Here is a 23,278-nt window from a genome sequence, read left to right on the forward strand (position 1 = left end):
ATTGCTTCAAAGGAACATGAGGCTAAACCTGTTAGTGTAAAGTTACTAATAAGCAAATGTGTTTAAATTATTACAGGTTAAAAATGCAGTACTAGATTAACTAATGATGTAAGAGTAATAGAGCAAACTTACAGAAACAAGAAAGAGCTAAAGCTTGTATCACGTTCATCATCGTGCACATGACTACTGCCCTGCAATGTCCGCAGATGGTGTGTTCTACAGGAAGGGTGCCACAGTGTGATAAATGTAATAGAGGTGGGAGTTTTGTGTTGCTTTCAAAGCTAAATGCGTTTAGGTCATAGAGTCATGATACAAGTGTCTAGTCTTAGAGTGTTATTTCAAGGTTTTCTTTTTGTCTTTATTTTAAAGAAGAAAAAGAAGAAGAAGAAAAAGGATGTTTCAGTTTATGCTGGCAGTTGTTACAATGCTGATAGTGTCAGGGTTGGCTGATTAGCAGGACTCAGAACACAATGGGTTGAAATATAGGAGGTAGTTTTATTGCTGTAAAGTTAGAAACCATAGCTAAACACAAAACTCTGGAACTGGAAACAAAAAGCTAGAAACCACAAGCTACAAACAAGGACTAGCGATGGAAACAAGGGGAACAAGGAAACACACAGCAGCATAAACAACACGACAATAAGCAGAGGAAAGCAGGGAACACAGCTGGAAATAATCAAGCCAACAGGATAGTAGGAAGCAAAACTGAACATAGGATGAGAGCCTGTCAAAATAAAACAGGAAACACACGGAGACGCAGACCAAGACACACAAGATATGTCGTAATTCATAGAACTCATCTTTTGGAGGACGCGGCTTTCAGTGTCTATGCGGGCCGAATCCTTAGAAGACCGAGAAGGCCGGAAGTGTGAGGCTGTGAAATGGGACGGTCCAGCCTTCAGGTTTCTGAAGCTGTCCCAGTGGAGTTTAATAAAATCAACCGCTTTGTCACGGTTGTTAAAGAGTGGACTCAGCTCAGAAATAAAGATAGTGTGTTTATTTACAGTGCAGCAAGGTGACAACAGTTCAAATGTGCAACAATGGTGATAGTGCGTCCTTCCTTCCGTGTAAGCCCATGCGTGGTAGTGAGTGCCCGTCTCTCCTCCAAGTGCTTCCTTTGTGTCCGTGAATCCTCCGTCATTCCCTGGGTGAACACACACACGACAGCAAAATGAGTACGTAGCTCAGACAATACTTCAATCACGCTAGCGGCTCGAAAACACTACCAGGCTTAGTGCAATACTCCAGCGCTGTCTGTCGCTCAGCCACACCATTAAGTAGCCCTGCCGAAGATGGTAGTAGATTGGCAGCAGCCGGTGGATTGATTGCAGGTGCGGGAGCTCCGAGCAACAGCACTTCCGGGTCGGAGGTAGCCTGTTGCTAGGTTACCTCCTAACACATGACAGCGGAGCCGGAGGGGAAGACAGGGCGATAGGAGAGACACATACACACGCACACAAATATACACACTGGCAGGTCCACCGGTCAGGGTGCCGTCAGATCTTGACAGTACCCCCCCTCTAACGGGAGCCTCCCGGCGACCTACCAAACTTGTCACGGTGCCGGCGGCGGAATTCTCTCACCATGGCATCATCATCATCTCCCGGGGGCCCGGGAGGCAGGCAGAGTGGGCTGGTCCGAACAGGCCTCACCTGTGAGACATGAAAAACATTGTGAGTTCGCTTGTTACGAGGCAGGCTCAACCGAACCGTCACTGGGTTCAACACAGCTTGGACAGGAAACGGGCCAATGAACCGAGGAGCAAGCTTCTTAGATTCAGTTCTGAGAGAAACATGCTTGGTCGAGAGCCATACCTGCTGGCCCACCTGGTAGTCAGGTGCTGGGACGCGGCGGCGATCAGCCAGTCTCTTGTTCTGTTCTGCCGTTCTCAAGAGAGCCGCTCTGGCAGCGCGCCACGCTCTCCGACAGCGCCGCATGTGGAGCTGGACAGATGGAACGGCCAATTCTCCCTCAGTGATGGAAAGAAGTGGGGGTTGATAGCCCAAGGACGCCTCAAACGGGGACACTCCTGTGGCCGCTGACGTACTGGAGTTGTACGCATATTCCACCCATGCGAGCTGCTCGCTCCACGTCGATTGGTTGGAGTAGATGACACCTCGCAGCATCGCCTCCAGCGCCTGATTAGCCCGCTCCGTCTGGCCGTTGGTCTGGGGATGGAATCCCGAGGACAGACTGACCTGAGCCCCTAGTTCCGCACAGAACTCCCTCCACACCTGGGACGTGAACTGGGGACCACGATCAGACACGATGTCCCGCGGAATGCCATGGAGCCGAAAGACATGCTGGGTGAGAAGGCGAGCCGTCTCCAGAGCAGAAGGAAGCTGTGGCAGGGCCATAAAGTGGGCAGCCTTGGAAAACCGGTCAACGATAGTGAGTACAGCAGTGTTACCTGAGGACGGAGGCAGTCCCGTAACAAAGTCCAGAGCAACGTGTGACCAGGGACGCATGGGAACAGGCAAAGGGCGCAGGAGGCCAGCAGGCGGCGAGGTCGGCATCTTGTTCTTAGCACACACAGGACAATCCGCTACGTACTCCCCAGCATCCTGCAACAGAGTGGGCCACCAAAACAACCGGCGCAGGAAAGAGACGGTGCGGTTCTTACCCGGATGGCAGGCAAAACGAGCAGTGTGGGCCCACTGAAGCACATTACTGCGGGCCGACGCAGGAACAAACAGCTTGCCAGGATCCGGCTTCTGTCGCTGGGCGTCCCGCACAACCCGCTCAATCTCCCAGGTCAAAGCGCCAACGAAACAAGATGGAGGCAGGATGGGCAAGTCCTTCTCAGCGCCCCTGGCCTCAGGCGTAAACTGTCGTGACAGCGCATCAGCCTTGGCGTTGCGAGATCCGGGTCTGTAAGTGATGGTAAGGTTAAAGCGAGTGAAGAACAGGGCCCACCTGGCTTGTCGGGCATTAAGGCGCTTCGCAGCCTGGAGGTACACCAAATTTTTGTGGTCCGTCCACACCACCACCGGATACTTGCTCCCCTCCAGCCAGTGTCGCCATTCTTCCAGGGCCATTTTAACAGCAAGAAGCTCCCGGTCTCCAACATCGTAATTCCGCTCTGCGGGCGACAACCGGCGAGAAAAAAAGGCACAGGGATGCATTTTACCTGCCATCCGCTGCGAGAGGACGGCCCCCACCCCGGAGTCGGAAGCATCCACCTCCACGAAGAATGGGAGCTCCAGGTCAGCTTGTACCAGCACAGGCGCTGATGAAAACAGAGCCTTCAGTTGAGCGAAAGCCCGCTGAGCGTCCAGAGACCACTGGAACAACAACTTGGGAGAGGTAAGGTTAGTCAGAGGTAAGGCAATCTTGCTAAAGTTGTGAATGAAGCGCCTGTAGAAGTTGGCAAATCCCAGAAATTTCTGCAACTCCCTGTGATTCTTGGGTTCTGGCCACTCAACCACCGCCTTGACCTTAGCTGGGTCCACACGCAGCCGCCCCTGTTCCACTATAAAGCCCAGGAAATACACAGTCGGAACATGGAACTCACATTTCTCAGCCTTCACAAACAGGCGATTCTCCAATAGGCGCTGCAGTACGAGCCTCACATGCTCCACATGTTCTGCCGGGCTCCGGGAAAACACAAGGATGTCGTCTAGGTAGACAAAGACACAGTGGTTAATGAGATCACACAGCACATCATTAATCATAGCCTGGAAAACAGCAGGGGCATTGGTGAGCCCAAAAGGCATCACCAGGTATTCGAAATGCCCAAGGTGAGTATCGAACGCTGTTTTCCATTCATCCCCTTCACGAATCCGCACCAGGTGGTAAGCATTGCGGAGGTCCAATTTGAAAAATCGTGGCGCCTGGAGGAGCTCAAAGGCGGGCCGCCAGCAAGGGCAAGGGTACTTGTTCTTGATCGTGATCTTATTCAAACCCCGGAAATCAATACACGGCCCGAGCGTCTTGTCTTTCTTTGCCACAAAGAAAAATCCCGCGCCCAAAGGTGAAGTGGAGGGTCGAATGATGCCGGCTGCCAAGGAGTCATTAATGTACCGTTCCATCGACTCCCGCTCGGGCTTGGAGATGTTATAAAGCCGACTGGTGGGCAAGGGAGCGCCGGGAATCAAATCAATGCCACAGTCGTACGGGCGATGGGGCGGAAGCGAGGAGGCTTTTACTTTCCTTAAAACCTGGGCCAGGTCATGATACTCAGGCGGAACACCAGACAAATCAGGAGGTGCAACAGGCTCTGTGGAGCCAGCGACCGTCGCACCCAGACTAGCGGAGCGCAAGCACAAAGCGTGACACTGACTGCTCCACCCCGAGATAAGGCCCATGGCCCAGTCGATCTGCGGATTATGTTGTTGCAGCCAGGGATAGCCCAACAAAAGGGGAGCATCAGGAGATTTAAAAAGAAACAAACTGAGCTGCTCCGAGTGATTGCCAGAGAGGGTGAGTGTGATGGTTCGAGTGTGGTGAGTGACCGTAGTCAGAGGGCTGCCTTCAAGAGCCGAAACCTGGAGAGGTTCAGGGAGGGGAACAATGGGTACGGCTAATTTATGAGCTAGTGATTCATCCAAAAAACTCTGCTCAGCTCCAGAGTCAATTAGCGCGCTACACGGGTGAGTAAGGGAATGAAAAATCAGCTTGGCCGGACAACTGAGATGGGGAACAGGGTTAGCTGTAGCACCCGCCAGTATTCCCACAGCTACTGGCGGGCGGATTCTTTTACTCGCTTCGGACAGGTATCGGCCCAGTGTCCCCTTTTCCCACACACGAAGCACTCACCCGTGCGCTGTCTTCTCCTCCGATGAGAAGCACCGAACCGAGCCCGGCCCAGCTGCATCGGCTGTTCCTCATCCTCCGCTGGGTCTTCTTCTTCCTCTCGCCATTGAGAAGGAAGCAATCCGGTAGGCGTATTGGCGCCCCCTGCCGGCCGTCATCCTTCTCCTGCCTGTCTCCCAAACTCTCTCATATGATTATCCAGTTGAATGCACATATTAATCAAAGCGCTAAGAGACTTAGGTAGCTCTTTTGTAGCTAACTCACGCTTGATTTCTTCGTTTAGGCAGTTCAGGTAGGCTCCCCGGAGTGCGTTTTCTGCCGATCCAAAAGTCAATGGAGAAATCCGCGACACTCTTACGTCCCTGCTTCAGGGTGAACAAACGATTAGCAGCGCCATCTGCATCTGTTCCTTTATCAAACACACAGCGGAACTTGGTTAGAAAATCTTGGTAGGAGATCTATGGGCAGAAATCTGTGCCATCAGAAACTGAATTTGAATAAGTTAAATTTGAATTTGAATTACTCGGATTGAATCTGAATTGTAACTTGAATGAAAGCTTTTGAAAACTGAATTTGAATTAGTCTAATTTGAAATTGAATTTATGGTTTGAAAATGAATTGATTTGCTTTGAAACTGCATTTTATTCTTTAAAAATTCAGCTCTCGAATAATTTCAGATTCACTTCTCACCATTCAGTTTCAGTTCTACAATTCAATTTCAGTTCCAAAATTCAGTTTTTTGGGACTTACATCCGGTTCCGGTTCAAGCGCAGATTAATAGAACTACGGACTGATAGCGTTACTGACGGGAATCTACAGCGTCTTGAGCTGAATTAAGACCTCAGAAGTCATTTGTCATGTCGAATGACCAGCGGATAAACTCTCAGGTTGGTAATAAATGTATTACATGTATAAGAACAAGCGTCATGTTAACAAATGATAGCCATACAGTAACTTTTATGCTTATTGTAGCTGCTAGCTAAAAACGCTAATTTAGCGTAGTTTGCCCTGGATTTAGCTTTGACAAACAAATATGATCGACTGTTTCTAGTAGAATTGCAAAGTTGTCATCTTGTACCCTGTCAGAGCCCTGTATGCTTGCAGAGACCCCTACAGTAGGGAAACATGCAAAACAGTGTCCAAACCTTTGTATTTTAGCTTTATTTATGTCTTACACAGCATCCCAACTCTTTAGCTAACTTAATAACTTTAGCTAAAGTGAATAGTTAGTCTAATTCATTAGTGCAGCATTACTGGATCACCTCTGTTTGAAGTGATATAATATGATATACAACTATCACTGTGTTTAACTACCATAATAATTTTAGGGTACTGAGTGCATGCTTAATTAGATTTTTTTTTTTTTAAACATACTGCTCCATTGCTATGTTTGACAGGCTGAAGTTGTCGGGTCACCTCCTAAATCGACCATCTTTTACAGGTGTTTTGTGCCAGAAATGGAGTGTCCACTGAAGACTGAAGATACTGAATCTCTACGCCGTGCCATTGATCCCTCCTGTGCCTTCATCTAGACAAGAGACATTAACTTAACCACTCTCACATGCTCTGTACCTACATCACCTTCCCTGACAGTCGTAGCTTGGCTCATCTGAGGGTGAAATTATAAGAATGTGTTATTTTGCAAAGTGCTCTCTAGGGTTCCTAAATAAAATATGGCATTGAGGTCATTTCTTTTGAATTAATCCCTTCTTCTGAAATATAAGAACCTCTCCTGGTTTAAATGGCACTTTCTGTTCCTTACTTCCTGTTCCACTCCCAACCCCAAATAGATGCTGACACAGTAACATGGAAGAGGGAAAGAAGCTGGAAAGGACTACTACAAATAAACCCAATGCCTAACAATGAAAAATGTAAAATAAGAACAATAATAATAATAAAGATAAAAGATGAAGTAACAAGTCTTTTGTTTTTTTGTTTATTCCAAATGATCATCCAGATGTCTGTGACATATGATGACAAACACCATAATGGAAGGCCTTTGTCATCACATGCTTAAAGTCATATTTTTGCATATGCTGAACAGGCAGTCAGACATGCTGCAACTGTGGGGTAGAAAACTGCATGAACACCATACGACAGGGGTCTCAAACTCCAGTCCTCGAGGGCATGGAAAAGTTGCATGACACCGGCCCTCGAGGACTGGAGTTTGAGAACCCTGTCATATTCCATATGACAGGTGTGGTTGAACTAAATGAAGACTCTGAAGTTTCTCTTCTCTTCTGGCAGGACAGGAATGTCGCCTTGTCCTGTGAGCCACCGTAAGGATGTACTTAGAGTAGAACTGGATTGTCACCGGCCTCAGGCTCTTCACCTTTTCAAAGACAAAGCAGTCATTTAGATAAAATATTAGATATTAGTAGTAATATACCTGTAGCTTTTTTTGCCCCCCCACCCCACACCCCCACCCCTACCCCCACACCCCCTCCCCTATCCCCTCCGCGTCCATGTGCGCGAACGACGGACCTTGCGCTGCATGTGCGCCGAACGGACTTCATGAGTTCAGAGATCGTATGTTTACATGTGTTTAATAGCGTTTTATTTAATGAAACCATTATGTGTTTTAATTAAACTCTTTTTTAAAGGATTGTATAGGTCTCAGAGTTCTGTTATTTAGACATAGATGATTTAATTTAACTAGTTTAGGGGTATTTTTCTTTAGGGCTCTGAAACACACACAGAGGCTAATAGTTTTTAAACAGAAAGTTTTTCCACCTTCTAAAAACACATATTCACACGCAGCATTTAATTTAACTAGTTTTAGGGGTATTTTTCTTTTTTCTTTAGGGGTCTGAAACACACAGGGGTGTAATAGTTTCAAACAGAAAGTTTTTTTTCCACCTTCTAAAAACACATATTCACACACAGCATTTAATTTAACTAGTTTTAGGGGTATTTTTCTTTAGGGCTCTGAAACACACAGAGGCTAATAGTTTTTAAACAGAAAGTTTTTTCCACCTTCTAAAAACACATATTCACACACAGAGGCTAATAGTTTCAAACAGAATACCACAAACAGCAGGCATTCCTTTAGAAATGGGATTCTTAATTCTGCAACAGCTATACAGAGGGGGGTTACAGTTAGACCCCCTACAGTCAGCAGAAGAGGTCATCCTTATCAAGAGCATCTCAATTGTACTGCCATAGTTTTCAATACAAACAGTCTCCTTTATCTTATGGCAGAGTGCCGGCGGTGCCAGGTCCATCGGTGCCACCATACCTTTTATCATGCCATTACACTTTCTACTGACCATCCTCCAAACAGGCATCACCTTTTGTTTACACCTGAAACCAACCCCAACCCCAAGGGACTGTAATGACACCTCCTAGAGGACTGCTCCAATACATATAAAAACGGTCTCTTTCACCATATGGAACATCAACAGCGCAACCTAAAGAACACCTCTAACTAGCTAACTAAGGAGTGCAGGATGACGTCTGTATCAACCATGACGAGCAGCCTGGACATCGCCCAAGCCACAGAAGCTCTAGGTACGTGTACAGGTGTATGTACCCGATACCCTCATCGTAAAAAGCAACGCTGTAAAAACGTCGTAGATGGGTCTAAATTTAAGTTAGAATAGCAAGGCAGTAATAGGTATGTGTATACCGTTAAATATACCAACGGAGCAGTTATACTTCGCGTAGATTGTGGTGAGGGAGTGTTTGCGCAGACTTGGACAATGTAGTCATCCCAGAGATGCTGTATGTTTCCCAGTGGAACAGTCCAACAGGCCCTGAGCTTTACAGTGCGAGGCTGATCGTTTTAACCGTAGACCCGATGACTTTATTATTCTCAGGGTATGTGATGACAGGGAAAGTTTTATAGCGGCCAGAGGGGTTGAAAACTGGAGGTTAAATCCTTACCCTCTGAGCATAGAAGAGCCGCACTACATGGTTTAAGGATATGGTTTTTATACAGTGGCATAAATGTGTGTGTGCGTGTGTGTGTGTGTGTGTGTGTGTGTGTGTCTATGCAACAAAATATAAAATCTTTTTTATTGTTCCCATTTTCAGAGCGAGACATGCAAGCGTGGGACCTCTCAGACTCCCCACCGCCTGCGCTGCTAATCCAGACCCCACCACCTCCTCCCCCCTCTCCTCAGCTGCTGCAGGATCCTACAGGATCGGGTCTGTGTGAGGAAACCATTATCGACATCAAGCTTGCAACCCATCACCTGGTGATGTTGGCATTAAACGCCTTTCTACAGGAAACATGCTATGGATGTCGAACAGCTCAACCCAGTCAGGTGCAACACAGCTGTTTGTTCGAACTGCCCGAGTATTACTTTGACACATACTACGACGATGTGATGCTGAGGCTCAAGACATTCCGATTCATCCCTGCCATTCGCCTGTTTGTACGCTCGTACACAGACGATGGGACTAAAACACAATTCAGCAGAATTGCAGAACACACCATGACTGAACTGAGATCATCACAACATATAGTATGCGCAATTAACGACAATATTGCACAGCTGCTAGAAGCAAGTCGTTATGCCCGTCGTGTTAAACCAGCCATGCTTCGCATGATTGGTAACTACTGGGCTGGGAGACACCTGGTTTAATGTATGTTGTTCAGTATTCATTGTCTGTGTGAATGAAATAAAAAGACATGTCAACACCGACATCTTAGTCATTTGCAGGCGATTTTGCTTATACAATAGAGAAAAGCAACAATACAGAGTGTTTCTCTGCTCCAAGACATCGGTGGGGCCTTTCACACGGTAAGCATGACTGTTATACCCAGCGCATAAATGTCTGTATGTCAGTGCTGATTATTCAAACCCTGTTTAAAATGTGACACAGATGTTGTCCGAAAACAAATCCTCTAAATTTGCAAAGTTACTGATTTAAAAATATATTTACGAATTTTTAGTTGCATGACAAACATACGATAGACTCTTGAGTGTATTTATTTATATAGCTGCATTCACAACGGTATAAACGTGCTAAATAAAAGAGGCCCAAGCACCAAAGCACTCTAATGCAAGCCTCTAAACTGTATGTTGATAAGTGCATGAAGTTAACCTCTGCAGTTGAAAACAGTTTGTATCCGCACTCCGAGGGTCTGCTGAATTGTTTTAATATTGTGCTTTTTTTTCACGAACTGCAGATGATGAATTCCTCTTTATTGGACGTAGTGTCCTTAAGCTATTGTTGCTCATACTTACAGAGTTCCCTAGCTACTTCTTTACTATGTCAGTAAACTTTTTGAAAAGGAAGGCGTTGTAGATTTAAAGAAACATCCTAATTGAAGCAAAGGCAAAAAATCGGAATGAATTTTATGTGACTGTTCATAAAGCCAACAACAAGTGAAAATCCAAAACCGACCCCAATCCTTTGTATTAATGATCTCCTCTCTCTCTCTCTCTCTCTCTCTCTCTCTCTCTCTGGGTGTGTGTGTGTGTGTGTGTGTGTGTGTGTGTGTGTGTGTGTGTGTGTGTGTGTGTGTGTGTGTGTGTGTGTGTGTGTGTGTGTGTGTGTGTATGTGTGAGTGTGAGTGTGTGTGTGCCTCACAGAAGGAAGGACACAGCAGGAGCTTTTTCAAACGCGTTTCCAATCATTTTACAAGAAGTGTAGCTCATACGATGGTATAAATGTATTATTTATGATACTTTATAAATATGAAACTCTAAAGATTTTGAGTTCATGCAAATTGTGAAACAAGAATCTAAATATTTGTGTCACAATGATTTCTATAAAAGCATGTTGTTTATGGGGATAATGTAACAAATCTTTTGTGGCCCTATTAATGATCAATGGTGATTGAAGAGGAAGCTTGAACCCAGGCTCGGACATCTTCATGACAAGCGTCAGCGCAGACATCTACTAATGAGAGAACACTGTGATATGAAGCATCGTTAAAGTGTCACTTCAGTAATGTTTTTAATAGATGTCTTTAAAACACTAAACTCTAATTTCTGGGGCTTTATTTTAAGTTTACAGAATATAACATGTGTTAAGACGACGAGTTTTACTTCTCACAGGTCGTGTTATGTGTATCTATTTATCATGTATGCTACTTTGCTCTGTGGACTGTAAAATGTTTCATTGTGTTCATAAAATAAACCAGACTTTCACCGTCTGAATCTTTTACTGTTTTTTCTGCTTTTGTTCACTCCAAGTTTGACAAACCTACAGACATCCAGAGTTAACTCACTAACAATGTGGAGCAGTCTTTAGCTGCTTTTTCCCTAAACACAACCAACTGAGAGAAACGCTTGTAGTCCTCACTTTGGTCATTTTGAACGTTGAAGGAGATTTGTTCCATAGACACCTTACACTAGTGTTCTATTTAAATTCAGATTACTTTTATAGTTTGCAGTTTCTTTACTAACACATTTGTAGATAAGTTTATTGCTGAACCACACAGCTAGCAGTCTCACTCACTCTCTAGGTTTTGAAGTTTGTGTGTGTGTAATGGTTTAGTCTATCAAACCTTACCTTTTTCTCCCCAGTATCACAACAGTATGACTCCCAAAGTACGGATCAGTAAACAATCAATGATTCTAAAGCCAGAACAGAAAGATACAGTTGGAAGATGCATGATTGCATTTTTATGACGCATAGTAAAACTACCCCCTCTTCTTCTCTGTGTTGTTGTTGTTCTCGTGTGTGTGTGTGTGTGTGTGTGTGTGTGTGTGTGTGTGTGTGTGTGCCTTAGAAGTCAAATAATACATTAGCCACACTTAAAAAAACAAAAAACAACTGAATTTCATTTAGAACTGAGATTCTAAGTTGTAAGCAGAAATCTTGTGCTCAGCCACAAACATGTTTCCCCACTTTCACAATGCTGAGGTGTCAAATCCACAACCCCCAACAAATGGTTTGTTACACGCGGGGGTGAAGGGCAAGCTTTACTTACACAGCCTCACACACAGTAGATTTTTAAAGTTTTTGGGTACAGTGGTTTAGCCACAGATGTAACTTCTACTTTTGATAAAGACCACTCCACCTGTTTATTTCTTAAGAAATTAAGCATCTTTATTAAGCTCTCATTTATACATGTCTACACAATAATAGACACCGTGTGCTCTGTGACATTATAGTCTTCTACTTCAGCGTTCATTGGTTTGCATTTTAAACTCCCAGCCTTTCAGGTTGTTATGAACGACTTATATTTCTAACATTTTGTGATATAAAAGTGAACCATGTGGGTTTTTAATTTTCTGTGTGATGGAAGGACTTAAGACACAAGTTATTTAAACAATTCTAAATGAAAGTGTGATGGTCATAGTACTTTATGCTGGGCCAAATATGTTAAGGATAATGTTTATCAATGTAAAATTGCAAAGAACCTTTGAATAGATTATAACATTTTGTAAACAGTTACCTCAGAACCTGTACTGTCAGCCCTATGTATGTAAGGTGAAACTTTCCACAGTACTTACACTTAAGTAACTAAACACATAAAGTCACCCTTTACCAATAATCCACTGCTCCTTGAAAAAGTAGCACAAACAGACAACTGACTCAGCAATGATGAGTTGAGCTACCCTGAGGCCGAGACTCAAGCAGAAGAAGAAATTAAAAGTTTTAGGTTTTTATGCTCGAAAAATTAAAGAAAGTATGTTTAATAATTCAACAAGACCTACACTTTCAACACACGTACATTCAAATTTTGGATCAGACTAACATCGATGTTGTTCAATAGTTTTTATCCGTTCAAAAAGTCATTTTACGGCTTTAATGTTTCCAGCTGATAAGGAGAATGAGTGCATTTCATCAAATGGGCGTCCAAAGGCTTTAAACATCCGCTTTGTCTGTAAAGACAGTATCAAACTACAGAGCATTGTTTTTACTAAAATTCAACATTTTCAGATGAAAATTTGGCTGCTTTTTTTTCACTGTAACACCCCCTCAATGCCATTTTTAGGATATTCTCGGTGATCCCATTTTTATCATATTTATGCTTTTGGGACTGAGGGTATCTAATACGTACGTCGTCACAGTGTATTGTACTACCAACTGTGAGGGCTCTGCTTTTGCTTTGAGCAGACTGTTTTTTATTTTGTCTCCTGAGTGTGTGTTTTTCAAACGAGATCCTCCTCCTCAGTTTGATTTTGTTACCACAAACTTTGTGTAAAGTTCACAACAGAGGTAAAGAGATTTAAACACCCCAGTTTGAGGAGGCAGGGGTTGGACCAGCTGCGCAGGGCAGGTGAAACAGAGAGTGTCAGGGGAGATGTGCAACAGAAGCAGAGGAACATTTTACAAGATGATAAATGCCACATTTAGGTGATTAAGGATTTGTTGACAAGATTAAAAGACACGGCAGTCAGAGTTCAACAACATTACAGTTTGATTAAATAAAAGTTTTAAACTACACAAGGTTCATTTTCTCCTCTGATAGTAATCATATTAAACATGTCAAGAAAGAAAGAGTACAAAGAAAAATAGTAAATGTGTGTCTAATTCAACTCTTCCTGTGAACCTTATATGGTGAACCTTATATGGCGATGGCCAGAGGGGCCGATGGCGCGATATGGCAGCCTAGCCTCTGTCAGCCTCCCCCAGGGCATCTGTGGCTACAACAGTAGCTTGCCGCCACCTGTGTGTGAATGTGAGACTGAATGAATAGTGGCATTGTAAAGCAATTTGGGTGCCTTGAAAAGCGCTACACTGTTAACCTTTGCTGTATTTTTCACAGTAAAATACCACAAAATGCCCAGTAACTTACTTGAAAACATTTCTACAGTTAATTACTGTAATTTGCTATGCATTATGGGTATATTAAGGTTATTTACAGTAACTTACTGTATTTTTTAAAATTGCGGTAGTAGTTATACCTACCGTTAACACATTAGCAGTAGTGCTACTGTATTATGTGATTTGAATGGTTCATCATACTGTTTGTGTATTTTTACTCTTTCAGTGGTTGGTTGCAATAGTGCATTACATTTTAACTCTTTCACTGCTAACCATTTCCAGATTTTCCTCCAACCTATGCCATTTGTCAGTATGATACCAGTGAAAGTATTATGGTTTTGACTTTTTAGGGGACTTGCCTGTGTGTAAGGTCTCCTTGTAGGGAAATTTTATAAAGCAAGGTTCTCCAAATCTCTCCCAAAATTCTGTGTTTTCTTAATTGACTTCCATTCCTATGTAAAGACTATAAGGTTAAGTACAAATAAAAAAAAGCAGAATTCACATTGTTGCATCTCCATCACTTATCTCTGATTAACCCTGAACAAGATTCACACTTCCTTTTGTTAATTTTTTACTTGCCACTATTCTGTTGTTGTTGATTTCACTTAGGCTGTTGCTGCTGTCTGTTTTGTGTAATTTTGTACTTGTGACAAGTAGTGAATAAAGTTATTTAAAAAAGACGCAGAAAGGCGAACTTCAGTCAGTGGAGAATATTGTAATAATTTGGCGGAGGCTTCTCAGTGGAGCAGTAACTGAATTGCTCATTTACTGAACGTGCAACATGTACAGAACTCTTCTGGGAACTAGTCAACCCAACTTAGTGAAACACACACTGAATGCATGCTGGCCCCGCCCACCTACCTACCTCTACCAACCACCACTCCATATCCTGACTGACATGACCTGTGATCCAGTGATTGACAGGAGAGGAAAGACAGGCCAACTTTGTTAGCTCTTCGTTAGGATATGCTCGAGAGGACAAAAGATTTTGCACCTCGTTATTGTTGGACCTCTGTGTGGAAACTGCAAACAGGACGCCATAAGGTAATGCAAAGGACTCTCCTACCTAACATACTCGTTTATTAATTTTAAGAGCATATATATTTTTGTGTGTGTGTGGGGGGGCGGGGCTTAAACTCAGTGTTAGCTTGGTCGAAATAGCACATTAGCTGAATTATTCTGGAAAAAATAGGTTGTGTGTTTTTTCTTTTCTTATTTAAATATATATTTAGATATATATTTTCCACGGGAGAGGGCGAGGAACACAGGCGCAACACAGTCTTTGTCTTTTTCCCGCGAGTGTGGTGCATTGTCCTCCTGCGCTTCTGTTCTATGACTATTGAGAAGCTGGCTACGCTAACAGTGGCACATTTAGCTTCAGCTCTTTGAAAGACAAGACAAAGCAGCAGGTAAAAATACACATTTAATGAGAATAAAGAAAGACAACTTTTTTTTGGAAATTTAGAGACTGCTAAAACAATCTTATCCAGTTTTGAGCTTGCTCATGTAGGTTAGCCTGCTTTATTTAATTTTGTGTGAGCTGCAGTACACAACATTAAAAAGTTAATATAACATTAGGTTGGTGGCCCGAGGAACTCCAACCTAAGTTTAATATTTATTATTTTATAAGTGGGAAGGGGAGCATGTTTTTTTTCCTTTAATACAACGTCTTCCAGGGTCTTTTTCATAGGAAAACCATGTAACGTCTGTGTTAGGTTGGTCAAAAGAGCAATTAGTTGAATTATTCTGGAAAAGATGGGTTGTGTGTTTTTTTTTTCTTTTATTTACTTATGTAAATATATTTTTCAAGGGTTAAATAAATGCAACATTAAATTAACAATTGTCTCTCTGTCTTTTCCCGCCCAGTGTGGTGCATTGCTGTCCTCCTGCCCTTGCTGGCCGCGCTGACAGTGTGATGTAGCCTCAGTTCTTTGAGAGACAAGACAAAACAGCAGGTAAAAAGACATATTTAGTGAGAATAAAGGTAGACAACATTTTTTTGGAAATTTAAAGACTGCTAAAACAATCTAACCCAGTTTTGAAGTTTCTCATGCAGGTTAGCCTGCTCTAATCTCAACTGTGGTTTATTGTTTCATAGGTTCCATTTAAAAAGCAAGACAGTGTAGTGGTCTGTAAATTAGTCGCAGTTAGTTGAAGTGCCATTGTTAAGGGGTTTAACGTCAGCTTGACAGACCCTCCAAAATTTTTCCTCCAGTGTTTCAGGGTCTGCATGGTTTAAGTTAATAACATTGATCTATAGATAGTTTTTCTTTTAACTTTTTCACATTTTTGATACAACCCAAGCAATGTAGATCCCTTCTTTAATAATAGAACAAACAGATAATATATTGAGATGTTTTCAGTCACTGTTGTGTTGTTGCCATGCTCTTTGCAAATTAAAGTTAAGTCAAATTCACACACATGCAGCCATGTACAGGTGTAAATTTTGTGGTGTTTGTAGTTCAGAATTAAGACAATTTTGTTATCATATGAAGAAACATCAGCACACAGCTAATTAACAGGGGTTTGTCTGTTTTATATTGTATAAAAATAGAATACACACAGTTTGCTGCTGTTTCTCTTATTATTTATTATACACAATGACCAACAGGAAAAAACAGCCTAACATTTCAGCACAGCCCAAAATGCCAAAACATTAGGCAGTTTTTTCCTGTAATTGATCATAATTTTCATTACATAATAAATAATAAGAGAAATAGCAGCAAACCATGTGGATTCTATTTTTGTACAGTGTGAGGCCTGCTATCCAGCATTCTTGTGGAAACCTTATTTGTAAGGGTGAGCACATTGTCTTATTGGACTCTTGTCTGTTTTTAGGGAATAATTTCATGTCTGCAAGCCGCTGGATGATCAGTTTGGAGGGCAAGGTATTGAGCCTGAGCAGATGCATGACTTTGGCAGCACCTTTGCTGTCTTCTTTGCGTCATACTACGTTTTCAACCTTGAGTATCAGGAGTCAGCGTCCATCACACTGGAGATGATACAGAGGTAAATACTTTAAACCATTAAAGCTTACACCATTTAAGAATGAAATATATGTGATAGCTTGACTACAGTTGCAGAAACATATTGGAGATTGCTGTAATGTATGTTTTAATTTTGAAATTAAAGCAGCCTTTTTTCCGTTAAAAGGTTCTTTGTGAGGATCAATCCAGACATGGGAACAAAATGCCCTGCAAAACTTGGTACAAGCCGCAAGACAGGTCGTGTCGTAAAGAGGAAGGTTACAAGCATCAGCCCTCGGATCACCACCTTCCTCCAGCGGCTCTCTGGAGGACTTCAACTAGGTAAGAATACAGAGAGATAATATCTTTTACATAGCTGATAATTATATACAGTTAAGCCCATAATTATTCATACCCCTGCCAAATTTTGACTTAAAGTTACTTTTGTTCAACAAGCTAGTTCTTTTTTGAGCAGAAATGACACAGGTGTCTCCCCAAAGATAATAAGACGATGTACAAGAGGCATCATTGTGGAAAAAAATATTTCTCAGGTTTTATTTATATTTTAGCAAAAAGTATCATGTCCAGAATTATTCATACCCTTTTCAATAATCAATAGAAAAAGCCTTTATTGGCTATTACAGCAATCAAACGCTTCCTATAATTGCAGACCAGCTTTTGCATGTCTCCACAGGCATTTTTGCCCATTCATCTTTAGCAATGAGCTCCAAATCTTTCAGGTTGGAGGGTCTTCTTGCCATCACCCTGATCTTTAGCTCCTCCACACATTCTCAATTGGATTCAAGTCAGGACTCTGGCTAGGCCACTGCAAAACGTTAATGTTGTTGTCTGCTAACCATTTCTTCACCACGTTTGCTGTATGTTTTGGGTCATTGTCGTGCTGAAATGTCCACTGGTTCCCAAGGCCAAGTTTTTCTGCAGACTGCCTGATGTTGTTGTTGAGAATCTTCATGTATTGCTCTTTTTCATGGTGCTGTTTACTGTGATTAGGTTCCATGGTCCATTGGCTAAAAACACCCCCAAAGCATTAGGTTCCCACCACCATGTTTGACAGTGGGGATGGTGTTCTTTGGGTTGAAGGCTTCTCCATTTTATGCCAAATGAAGGCAACATCATTGTGACCAAATAATTCAATTTTGTTTCATCTGACCATAACACTGAAGACCAGAGACCTTCTTCTTTGTCCAGATGAGCATTTGCAAAGGCCAAATGAGCTTTTGCATGCCTTAGAAGTGCCTGGAGAAGTGGCGTTTTCCTTGGTCTGCATCCGTGGAACCCAGCAGTGTCCGTTGGACTGTCTGCCTTGAGACATTGCCACCAGCAGAGCCCAGATTCACCAGAATGGCCTTGGTGGTGATCCTTGGATTCTTTTTCACCTCTCTCACTATTCTCCTGGCCAGCACAGGTTTCACTTTTGGCTTCCGACAACGTCCTCTGAGATTTTCCACAGTGCGGAACATCTTGTATTTTTAATAATACTTTGCACTGAAGCCACTGGAACTTGAAAACATTTGGATATGGCCTTGTAGCCCATTCCTCACTTGTGAGCAGCCACAATGCACAGCTGCAGGTCCTCACTGAGTTCCTTTGTCTTAGCCATGAATGTCCACAGACCACCTGCAGAGAGCTGCTGTTTTTCACCTGTTGAGTTGATCAAAACAGCTATTTCCAATTAATCAGGGTAATTAGGATGCTTTAGAACAGCTTTGACTATTTGGAATGGTATGGAACTTTGGATTTTCCCAGAGACTGTGACAGTTTGTAAAGGGTATGAATAATTCTGGACATGATACTTTTTGCTCAAATGTAAATAAAAGCTGAGAAATATTTTTTCCACAATGATGCGTGTTGTACATCATCTTATTATCTTTTGTGAGACGCCTGTGTCATTTTCCAGTCAAAAATAACTTGCTAGTTGAATAAAAGTAACTTTAAGTCAAAATTTGCCAGGGGTATGAATAATTATGGGCTTAACTGTACATACTGTACACACATCCATACAACAGTATGAATGATCTCAGACAGATGTGAACAAGTGAATAACCTGAGCAAACATGAATATTGATGATGTGTCTTTGACAGGTGGTGATGAAGACTACGCTGAACCCGACCATCCTGGTAACGGAAATCTAAATCCCATGTCACATTCTGTTTCCTGGGACCCACTGATAATTATTACATTTTGTAAATGATTTTTGTTTTACAAGTGTAATAGTTTATTTAATGTTCATGCTCGTGGGTTTGTCCTGTTTTTAGTGGAATGAAAAACTGTTTTCCTTAAAAAAATCAGACACAGAAAGGTGAAGGACTGTGTAGTTTTCATGTACGCTTCTATTTATTTTGGTTATTGACATTGTTTTTATTCAGTCGAAAAATGTTTTTCTTGTTAAAAAAAATTATCAACAATAAATGTTGGTTTAATTCACTATTCTGAGACTACTTTATTGAATTATATTGTTTTTTGTAAATGTTCTTATATTGAATATGAATGTTAATATTATTTTATATGCTGTAAAACACAATTACAGTCTAAACAAATTATACTGTACACAATTACAGTGTTATACCATAAACCACATTTGCAGTACAGTGATACTATAAAACTAAATCACGGTAAGTCTTTCTAACTGTAAACCACGTTTACAGTAAAGCTGCATTACCACAAACAACATTTACAGTAAAGCTGTTATACTGTAATATATGTTTACAGTAAAGTGGTTGAACTGTAAAACATCACAACAGTAAAGATACTGTAGATCAGTAATTACAGTAACTTACTGGCAATAGTGTTGCCAGTAAGTTGCTGTAAAAATACAATAAAATGTCTAACAGTGTATATGAAACCCAATCCATTATTATTATTATTATCATCCCTTAATATGTTCGGTGTTACAAACTTGAAGAATCAGAGAAAAGATCATCAGACATTAATCTAATCACTTTTCAGCCTTCATTCATTCATATTGAAAAGTTGGAAATCTTCCTGCTAGACCATAGTGTAGCGTTTAACACCGTTAGCCATAACATTTTATTACTGCTATTATTAAATGGAGGCCTCTTCACACACTGAGGTTAATTATGAAGCTCCACAGGCTTCTGTGCAAAGACCAGTTCTGTTTACATTATCGTGCTTTAGAAGACATAGCGTACATTTTCACTGCTATGCATATGATACCCACTTTTATTGGTTAAACTGCCGGGATGTCTTAGACACATAATGAGCTTTAATTTTCTGCTTCTAAGTTCAGATAAAACTGAGGTTATCGTAGGGAGGGTAAAAATCTTAGAAACACTGGCTAACAAAATCCTTACTCTGGACGGCATTGCCTCGAGTAGTCTGTTGTAGTGATTTGGCGCATTATAAGTAAAATTGAAACATACAATCCCATAGCACAACATCAACATTTATTTATATACAAAAATAAAAATGCTTTTTTACAGAAAAGAATTGTAACTTCATATTTTATCAACGATTACGCGGGTACATGTTTTAAAAATGCGTGTAGGATACATTCTTTGGTAAAATGCAGGTTACACGTTTTAAGAAAGAAAAATCAGTCTTTCAGAGAAAACATTAGCAGCCTCCTTTGTAACACTCTGCGACCAGCCGTAACTGTCTGATTTTCACCATGTCCAACCCCACCAGATTGGTGTATGCCTCGCTATGGCGTCAAAGACTTTCCTTTCCGATTTCAGTTCGTGCAAGAGAGTTTCCGCCACCATGCGGACTTTGACGTCGTCCATTTTGATGTTGCGAGCAATCAGAAGCCGTTGAATAGATGGAATGAAACGTGGGGTGAGGAGTCTTTTTCTGATGCTGTGATAATTTTCAGCGTAAAAGTCATCCTCCAAGACTTGCACACACTCGTGTTGTTTCTGGCGGGGGTGATCGGACTTACAGCCGTTGCATTCGTCAGTGAGGTACCTGTTGATTACTAGGTTTACTAGATGATACACCGCGGTTTTCACGGTATCGATGAAAAAAGAAGATGCCCAACCGTCAAGCTCATCGGCTTGCTGCGGCTGCTTCTCCAAGGGGCGATAGTAACCGGGCGTGTCGGGTACTATCGTGCCCTCGGCCGCAGAACTTTCCTCCTCCTCAGTGTGGCGCAGGGCTGTAGAGGCCATCCTTCTCTCTGTTTTTGAGCTAAAAAGGTTTGAAGGATTGAGACGGCGGTGTTCTTTTTAAAATAACGGGAGGGGGCGTGATCTGGAAGTGGGTTGATCTTAAAGGGTGTGGGTAGGAGTGGCAACAATTTTCAAAAACCGTAGAGTTGGCCACCTTGTCTCTCTAGCAGTTGCAACTTTGGAAAAGAGCGCTAATTTTCATCTGTTGGGCTTGAAATTCTCCATGAAAATGGCATCTTCCAGCCCTTCTGTTCAATCAACCATCAAAGTGGCTGAACCTGGTACATACTTGGTACTTGGTACTATCAGGGATGCTGGGCAATCTTTACTCTCTGAAGAGCCATCCACCAACCCTGCATTTGAAGATTGGAGTGAAGACGCACCGTATTCACCAGTATCAGAGTGGAGCCCACCCCCTTCACCACCACAACTGTGGACTATGGACACTGACAACGAGGAAGATTTTTGTATTTCGCGACTCTCCAGACATTGATGAGGTAGACTGGGCATGGCCACCCTTCCAAGGTCCTGAGAGATTACCGAACCGCTATGGGATAATGATGAGGACTTACCCTATGTACCCAGCGTAATCGTTGATAAAATATGAAGTTACAATTCTTTTCTGTAAAAAGCATTTTTATTTTGTATATAAATAAATGTTGATGTTGTGCTATGGGATTGTATGTTTCAATTTTACTTATAATGCGCCAAATCACTACAACAGACTACTCGAGGCAATGCCGTCCAGAGTAAGGATTTTGTTAGCCAGTGTTTCTAAGATTTTTACTCCCCGTTACGATAACCTCAGTTTTATCTGAACTTAGAAGCAGAAAATTAAAGCTCATTATGTGTCTAAGACATCCCGGCAGTTTAACCAATAAAAGTGGGTATCATATGCATAGCAGTGAAAATGTACGCTATGTCTTCTAAAGCACGTATAATGTAAACAGAACTGGTCTTTGCACAGAAGCCTGTGGAGCTTCATAATTAACCTCAGTGTGTGAAGAGGCCTCTCCATTTAATAATAGCAGTAATAAAATGTTATGGCCAACGGTGTTAAACGCTACACTATGGTCTAGCAGGGAAGATTTCCAACTTTTCAATATGAATGAATGAAGGCTGAAAAGTGATTAGATTAATGTCTGATGATCTTTTCTCTGATTCTTCAAGTTTGTAACACCGAACATATTAAGGGATGATAATAATAATAATAATGGATTGGGTTTCATATAGCGCTTTTCAAGGCACCCAAATTGCTTTACAATGCCACTATTCATTCAGTCTCACATTCACACACAGGTGGCGGCAAGCTACTGTTGTAGCCACAGATGCCCTGGGGGAGGCTGACAGAGGCTAGGCTGCCATATCGCGCCATCGGCCCCTCTGGCCATCGCCATATAAGGTTCACCATATAAGGTTCACAGGAAGAGTTGAATTAGACACACATTTACTATTTTTCTTTGTACTCTTTCTTTCTTGACATGTTTAATATGATTACTATCAGAGGAGAAATGAACCTTGTGTAGTTTAAAACTTTTATTTAATCAAACTGTAATGTTGTTGAACTCTGACTGCCGTGTCTTTTAATCTTGTCAACAAATCCTTAATCACCTAAATGTGGCATTTATCATCTTGTAAAATGTTCCCTCTGCTTCTGTTGCACATCTCCCCTGACACTCTCTGTTTCACCTGCCCTGCGCAGCTGGTCCAACCCCTGCCTCCTCAAACTGGGGTGTTTAAATCTCTTTACCTCTGTTGTGAACTTTAACAAAGTTTGTGGTAACAAAATCAAACTGAGGAGGAGGATCTCGTTTGAAAAACACACACTCAGGAGACAAAATAAAAACAGTCTGCTCAAAGCAAAAGCAGAGCCCTCACAGTTGGTAGTACAATACACTGTGACGACGACGCGTATTAGATACCCTCAGTCCCAAAAGCATAAATATGATAAAAATGGGATCACCGAGAATATCCTAAAAATGGCATTGAGGGGGTGTTACAGTGAAAAAAAAGCAGCCAAATTTTCATCTGAAAATGTTGAATTTTAGTAAAAACAATGCTCTGTAGTTTGATACTGTCTTTACAGACAAAGCGGATGTTTAAAGCCTTTGGACGCCCATTTGATGAAATGCACTCATTCTCCTTATCAGCTGGAAACATTAAAGCCGTAAAATGACTTTTTTGAACGGATAAAAACTATTGAACAACATCGATGTTAGTCTGATCCAAAATTTGAATGTACGTGTGTTGAAAGTGTAGGTCTTGTTGAATTATTAAACATACTTTCTTTAATTTTTCGAGCCGCAAAAACCTAAAACTTTTAATTTTCTTCTGCTTGAGTCTCGGCCTCAGGGTAGCTCAACTCATCATTGCTGAGTCAGTTGTCTGTTTGTGCTACTTTTTTCAAGGAGCAGTGGATTATTGGTAAAGGGTGACTTTATGTGTTTAGTTACTTAAGTGTAAGTACTGTGGAAAGTTTCACCTTACATACATAGGGCTGACAGTACAGGTTCTGAGGTAACTGTTTACAAAATGTTATAATCTATTCAAAGGTTCTTTGCAATTTTACATTGATAAACATTATCCTTAACATATTTGGCCCAGCATAAAGTACTATGACCATCACACTTTCATTTAGAATTGTTTAAATAACTTGTGTCTTAAGTCCTTCCATCACACAGAAAATTAAAAAAACCCACATGGTTCACTTTTATATCACAAAATGTTAGAAATAT

General features: G+C 41.8%; 1 protein-coding gene and 1 long non-coding RNA gene across 4 annotated transcripts; both read left to right on the forward strand.

Annotated features, from left to right (window-relative positions):
• The first annotated feature begins 7,986 nt into the window (after positions 1 to 7,986).
• Positions 7,987 to 9,404, forward strand: LOC120439016. Its single transcript, XM_039609663.1, has 2 exons — positions 7,987 to 8,265; positions 8,791 to 9,404. Exons 1-2 carry the CDS (start codon positions 8,205 to 8,207, stop codon positions 9,342 to 9,344), a joined length of 615 nt encoding a protein of 204 aa, XP_039465597.1. The 5' UTR covers positions 7,987 to 8,204; the 3' UTR covers positions 9,345 to 9,404.
• A 4,948-nt stretch (positions 9,405 to 14,352) lies between these two features.
• On the forward strand, positions 14,353 to 16,721 carry LOC120439274. Of its 3 annotated transcripts, none has more exons than XR_005612511.1 (4): positions 14,353 to 14,472; positions 15,295 to 15,383; positions 16,267 to 16,437; positions 16,582 to 16,721. It is a non-coding gene; the product is annotated as an uncharacterized LOC120439274 (long non-coding RNA). The 3 variants fall into 3 exon arrangements; XR_005612512.1 differs by lacking the exon at positions 14,353 to 14,472 and adding an exon at positions 14,783 to 14,837; XR_005612510.1 differs by lacking the exon at positions 14,353 to 14,472 and having other exon boundaries at positions 14,886 to 15,383.
• The last annotated feature ends 6,557 nt before the right edge of the window (positions 16,722 to 23,278 follow it).

This window comes from Oreochromis aureus, linkage group 3 (assembly GCF_013358895.1).
Source record: "Oreochromis aureus strain Israel breed Guangdong linkage group 3, ZZ_aureus, whole genome shotgun sequence".
In the NCBI taxonomy this organism is placed as follows: domain Eukaryota; kingdom Metazoa; phylum Chordata; class Actinopteri; order Cichliformes; family Cichlidae; genus Oreochromis; species Oreochromis aureus.